The following is a 6,618-nucleotide window of genomic DNA, read 5'->3' on the forward strand; positions in this document are numbered from 1 at the left end:
ATTCCTTCTGGCAGGACATTGCAGCTCTTTAAGACTTCATCTGAAACATCATAAGTACTAAAATAAAATGGCAAGGGAAAATTACCAGACACATGGTCATGGGATATAGAAGTGCCTTGACGACTCCAGTTTAGTAAGTAAAGCCATTGTACAGACAGTGGGGGCAGTGGCTTGTTTTAAATAGCTCACATAGCCATTATACATATTTTAAAAAATAATCTAGGCATATGTAAGTATCAAAGTCCGCCTTCAGCGCGTTTCATTGTAGATGAGAACCCTGACTTCGGAAATGCCCAGTGTATTGCGTTCACACACACGCATATCTCGCTATGAGCTTTTAGATTACCTATTTTTTCTCTATAAGACCTCAAAAACCAACGATTTGTGGAAAACACGAAAGTTGCTGGCATTTAAGCAGAGGCAAATGTGCCATTCCAAATGGCAGGGAGTACGGAACTGCGGGCATCAGTGTATACAAACAATAAAGCCAGTGTCACTACACTCTCATTTCTGTGTCAGCCACAGACGTTCCGCACTTCACTTTAAGCTTCTAAAATCAAATCAATCCAAATGTATTTCGTGAGGAGAAACGGGTTTTTAAGAGCATCGCGATTGTGATTAGCACCCACTAAGTGAACTCATTCTTAAATCAAAAGCATTCTGAAGGGTACTTAAAATTCTGTTTTCTGCTTATCTAATCAAAGATAAATACAGTCATAAAGACACTCTCTTCCCACCATTCGGCTTTCCTTATCTCCGCTTATTGTTCTTATCGCCTACCCTGTTCCCTGCTACTGACAATAGATTATCTTTGTTTAGGGAGGCTAATTGTTTTCAGAGTCTTTTTTAAATAATACCTGCTTTTGAACAAGGTGTGCAAATGAGGATTAGGATAATTAAAGCGCCGTTTGTCTGTGTCAAATACTCTGCATGCACACACACACACACAAAAGAAAATGAATATTGCACAAACACCTTTCATTTCTACTAAACTTGGGGACACACGTTCATTACTCCACTCCGAAGGCAAAACAACAGAAAGTGATGCTTCTTTACTTCTTCTTCTTCTACAGCATCCTATACTGGGGAGCTAGGTCCAAACCACAACTACCCGGTGTTAGATGGATGATTGTATTTGACTAATTCGAACTCAGATCTGCTTCAGTCTAAACGCTTTGCCCCTCTCCCTCCACCCCCCTAAAATAAGCAGCACTTTCAGTTTTGCCAGTGCCAGTTTGCAAAGCAATTCATGGCGAAGACACTTTGAATGAGGGCCTTGGAAATGCTTCCAGCCTCCCCCCCGCCCCCCCCCTTCACACACAACCACCTCTCACCCTCCTGTCCTCCAACCCAAAGTTATGGCTCTCCTTTATTATTTATCATGCTCCATAAGCTATTCATCAAGCCGTTATTTATTCATTCCCAACATTAAGGTAATTAAATATGAGCTCACATGGAAGGAGCCGAGCTGAGAGGGACCAGGAGGTGGGGGAGGGGACGTTTTTAAGGGCTGTAATAATTGATTTGTGCAGAGATGAGCCCCCGCTCCCCTTAGGTGACACTTGAGACGGGGCTCATGTTGCAGGGCCCTGACGTGTCTCCCCTCCCGGGACGGCGCGCGGCTCCCCTCCCGGGCTCTCTCCCACACGCTCAGCCACTCACTCATCAGACCCCAGCCGCGGCAGCAGCTCGGCTCGCGGGCCCGGCCTCCCCGGCTCAGCCCTGCTGCCTTGCAGGCCGCGCGCCTCTGGCGGAGCCTCCGATAGGCGCGCGGGGGCGTCCAATCAGCGCGGCCCGGCCGCTGGGGCGCTTTAAGCCTGGCTGCGGCGGACGAGCCACAAAGTTCCCCCAGCAACAATCCGAGCATCCCACCCCGCGCTCGCGCCCGGGCCGGGGCTCCGCGCGCCCCCCGCCGCTCCGCCGCCGCCGCACCTGGGAGCGCCCGGCCTCGCGCCGGCCTCTCACCTGGCCGCTCGGGCGGGAGCCGTCCCGCCGCCTCCTCTCCGCAGCCGGGACCTTCGGCCGAGCCATGTCCATGCTGCCGTCCTTCGGCTTCACGCAGGAGCAAGTGGCCTGCGTGTGCGAGGTGCTGCAGCAAGGGGGGAACCTGGAGCGGCTGGGCCGGTTCCTCTGGTCCCTGCCGGCCTGCGACCACCTGCACAAGAACGAGAGCGTCCTCAAAGCCAAGGCGGTGGTGGCCTTTCACCGGGGCAACTTCCGCGAGCTCTACAAGATCCTGGAGAGCCACCAGTTCTCGCCCCACAACCACCCCAAGCTGCAGCAGCTCTGGCTCAAGGCGCACTACGTGGAAGCCGAGAAGCTGCGGGGCAGACCCCTGGGCGCCGTGGGCAAGTACCGGGTGCGCCGAAAATTCCCCCTGCCCCGGACCATCTGGGACGGCGAGGAGACCAGCTACTGCTTCAAGGAGAAGTCCCGGGGCGTGCTGCGGGAGTGGTACGCGCACAACCCCTACCCGTCGCCCCGGGAGAAAAGGGAGCTGGCCGAGGCCACCGGCCTCACCACCACCCAGGTCAGCAACTGGTTTAAAAACCGGAGGCAGCGGGACAGAGCAGCAGAGGCGAAGGAAAGGTACTTGCCCCTGCGTTTTCTCTCTTTTTACTCCCCTGCCGTGCGCTTTGTAGGGCGGCTTGGGGCTGCGTGGATCTGTCCGGGGGGGAGCCGGCCGTAAAGCTCCTGCACTTGGATGTAGCTGATGAACAAGAATTAGTCGCAGGGTTTTTTTGGGGGGTGTGGAAGGGGGGTGTTTGTTTGTTTCAGCCCGCTTTTAGCGCGAGCGACTAGCCGGGATCGTGATCCCCACTGGGGTCTCTGTCCCGCCCCGGCACCCCGCAAAGCTCCGGGGTGCGGTGGGGGGGTTGTTTTTACGGCAGCAGGGTGAGTGGAGACACAACAAATGGGAACGGGTAGCCAGTAGCTCCCGCAGAGGGAAAGGTGATTCCCGCATCTGGCTGAGGCTCTGCCCGGCGGTGCTTTAGGGGATATTGTGCCTCTGGCATTGAGAGCAATGCTCGGGGAAGAATAAAATCGGCTCGGCTGCGCGCTAACCCGCCAGATCACTCCCTTGGAGTCACTTTTTAAAAGCAAAAGCTGGGTTTCATTTCCCCCTTGAAAGTGCGGGCCGGAGAAAAACGGGTTGGGTATTTTTCGCGCAGAAGGCTGGGAGGCGATTTTTATAAGGCAATGAGATACGCTCTGAAAAGTCTTCGCTCTTCCTCTTCGCATCCGGACCTATTCGGCTGCTCCCCATCCCCACCTGCCTAACGCCAAGGGTTAAATCCGCTTCTAGCTGACTTCTGGAGACAGCTTTGTCACTCTTGCCTTTTGTTTCATCCCTTACCGCCTGAGCGGGGGAATGGGACTCAGGGAACTTTGTGGCAGGCAGAACAGCCAGGGAAGTAAATAAATAAGAAGCTAGGCATTAAGGAGAGAGCGTTTGATTCCCTGCCTTTTATTCCCCCCCTCGTCTCTCGGGCCTTGGGGTTGCACTTCCCTCTGGCAGGGCTGCACTGTGGCAGGGGAGTGCAGCCTGGGGTCCGGAAGAGAACGAGAAATCCGAGAGGCTGTAGCCGAGAGTTTATGAAATTAACCAGGAGTGAGTCAGGGCTGAGACACTTTCAACCGCACACATAGATCGGGGGGTAATAGAAGCGTGAGGACCGCCCTGGGTGGGAAGGGGGTAACTAACCCCTGTGTGAATCGGCTCGGAACCACGTCTGCAGTTCGAGCCGGATTTCAATTCCAGCAATGAGCGTGTTATGAAACCAGGCCTCTGGCTCCCTCCCTTCGAGCACAAGGAAACTGGGCACAACGTGTCCTGCTCCCGCACTAATCTCGCTACCTGCCTGCTTGGTTAAATCCCAACTCCTCGTTAGCACCCACGGGTTTAGAAGGCTTTCTAAATACTTGACCAGCCACGCAAAGAGCAGTTTTTAATTTTAAAAAGCCCTTGTCCTCACCTAAGTGATCGTGCACATCAGTGACATGAGGTCGTGCAGCTGTCTAAATAGGCCCAACACGGCAGCTCCAGCGATGAATCCGGATTAAAATAGCAAACGCTTTTCATGGTGTTTTTGAATATCGGTGTGGAGTTTTATTTATTTATTTGTAAATAAAACGTTTTGTTCAAAACAGCTGTTTGTTGCGAGGTGACGCCCGCACAGTGAGACACGTTCGTTGAATAGAGGGGGTTTGATTTAAAGTTTCTCTGTAGTTTGGGTAACGCGCTACACTGATGCATTGAGGATGAGTTGTTAGTTTCCCTCGAGGCATTCGCGAGGGAGAACGCCGAAAGAAATGGCGCATCCACTGCTTTTTTCATGCCTCTTTGGAGCAGAATACAAATTGAGTCTCGCTTTAAGTTGATGAGCTGCCTCCTTGTCCCTGCTTTGTAACAAATCGGATGCATTCTCTTTTTCTTAGGGAGAACACTGAAAACAACAACACGTCCACCAACAAAAGCAACCAGCTCTCCCCCCTGGATGGGGGCAAACCGCTTATGTCCAGCTCCGAAGAAGAATTCTCCCCCCCCCAAAGTCCAGATCAGAACTCAGTCCTTCTATTACAGGGAAACCTCAGCCATGCCAGGAGCTCCAACTATTCCCTGAGCGGCTTAACTGCCTCTCAGACCAGCCACAGCCTTCAGGACTCCCTGCTAGGACCCCTCACCTCGAGCTTGGTAGACCTCGGCTCCTAAAACAGGAGCAAGCTGCCGTTACAGCAATGGAAACGGAGGTTTACCTCGGCGATAAGACACTCGATTGTAAATAGAGGACCGGACACGATTTTACAGCTTATCTGGTGATTCTTAACACGACTTTCAACTCTCTTTTAAAACGCTCCCAAGGAGTCCCCTCTCCTCTCCTATCTAACACGCTTACAGCTTTCCCATTATTCTTCTCCAAGCAGCCAAAGGCAGAACACGGCGGTTCCCTGTGATTTTCTCTCACGATGTCCCTTCGAATTCAATTACATGTTACCAGCAGGAATGACAAAATAACTGGATTTGAGTCAATTCGAAACAAAGTGCGGAAGATACAGTCTGTCGCCTACAGACGGGGGGAAAAAAGAGATCGATGAAAAAAGTCTTTCTATAGTTGGGGAAATTTATTCTCATTTGAATTCTTAAGAACTAAGAGGGCGGATAATCTACAAGGCCTTTTATTTGGGAGGGAGGTGGGAGGGGAAGTTAAGTTTACATTGTTCACATTTCGTGTTAACAAAAGATTTCGGTGTAGATTAAATTTTAAAAGATGCAGTATTAGAATAAAAACCAGTGCCTATGTCTTAAAGCAGATATACGAGGCAATTAGCTAGAGGAACTTCAATGACCATTAATAGAGCAAACATTCTTGTCTTTTTTTTTTTTTTTTTGTGGTGAACTTTCGAAATGCATCAATGTGACTTAAACTAAAAATAAAAAAAATAATAATAACTACGGCTTCCTCGGAACAATATTTCTTATTATACCCTGACAACTTTCATGTCAATATGGCATACTCTTGTTAGCTTGCCCCTTGCCCTCACGCCATAGTTTGTCTTGCAAAAGGATGCAGAGCTGGAAGCTGGAGTATTTGTTACCAAAATTAGCATGTGCTTTCAGGTTTTTCTTTTCTATTGTACCTAAACAAGCCTAAATTAAATAACAATAATTAATAGAATACAAAGAGTATGATTTTCTTTGAAAAGGTGAGTTCTGTCTTCTTATTCCAGACTAGTTCTGTTTTCATTTCAAATGGGTTAACTATTTCCTTTGCTGAGGGTTATTTTCGGCGGAAAAACAAGACAACAGGGCTATCTCAAAGAACTAGGTTGGTCCCACGCTGAATAACTGCTTTTTTAAAAAAGATTTGTTCAATGTTTATTTTTTAGAAGCATTGTTTATCCACTAGCTGTTTTCAGACACGTTCATCGTTATCTCGATCCTTCAGGGTTAACAGTCTTGCTGACAAGAGCATGGGGAAAGGACTACACTGCATTTAATCGTAAGAAAAGGAAAACAATAAAAATAACCCCTTACGCTATTAGCTTGTATTGGAATGCAGACTGGATGCGTGGGGAACCTCTTGCTGCCAGATAAAGGGCAGAATTATTAATAGCAATAAATTTGGGGTAGTATTACAGGATAAACCTCTTGTAGGTTCTGAATTCAGCTTAAAAATTAGCAGGCTAAATGAACTATTAATTAAAAACCAACATGCGAGGCTCGCTTGTGCTGCTCAGGGAGGCCAGGGAGTTTCTCCCAGTGACAGGCGTATCCTTCACGAGCTCAGCTTTCCATCCCCGGCGAATTTGTCTCCCTTTGAGCTAAAATGTTCTGCGTTTATCCAGGAAGGGCCCGCTCCTGCAGTTCGGAGCCGTCCCACTCAAACCAATGAGAGTTTTGCCCGAGATGCGGACCCTTTATAGAGCAGTTTGGCCTGAGTAAGGAAGCCAGGATCGGGCACTTCCCGGAACAGGAGCAATGCCAGGCAGAAGCCGGGCTGTTGCGGTTCAGCCAGTGAGTGGCAACACGGGCCCTCAGGCAGCTGACGGGAAAGCGCCGCATTTCCTGTGCTGGGCGTTTGAATCCCCATTTTTCTCTGGCTCTCTAGCCCTTCC

General features: G+C 49.9%; 1 protein-coding gene across 1 annotated transcript; it reads left to right on the forward strand.

The window, feature by feature from the left end:
* Positions 1-1,830: 1,830 nt before the first annotated feature.
* On the forward strand, positions 1,831-5,653 carry SIX1 (SIX homeobox 1). The gene is made up of 2 exons (XM_007065309.4): positions 1,831-2,589; positions 4,441-5,653. Exons 1-2 carry the CDS (start codon positions 2,030-2,032, stop codon positions 4,712-4,714), a joined length of 834 nt encoding a protein of 277 aa, XP_007065371.1. The 5' UTR covers positions 1,831-2,029; the 3' UTR covers positions 4,715-5,653.
* Positions 5,654-6,618: the final 965 nt, after the last annotated feature.

This window comes from Chelonia mydas, chromosome 6 (assembly GCF_015237465.2).
Source record: "Chelonia mydas isolate rCheMyd1 chromosome 6, rCheMyd1.pri.v2, whole genome shotgun sequence".
Taxonomy (NCBI): Eukaryota; Metazoa; Chordata; order Testudines; family Cheloniidae; genus Chelonia; species Chelonia mydas.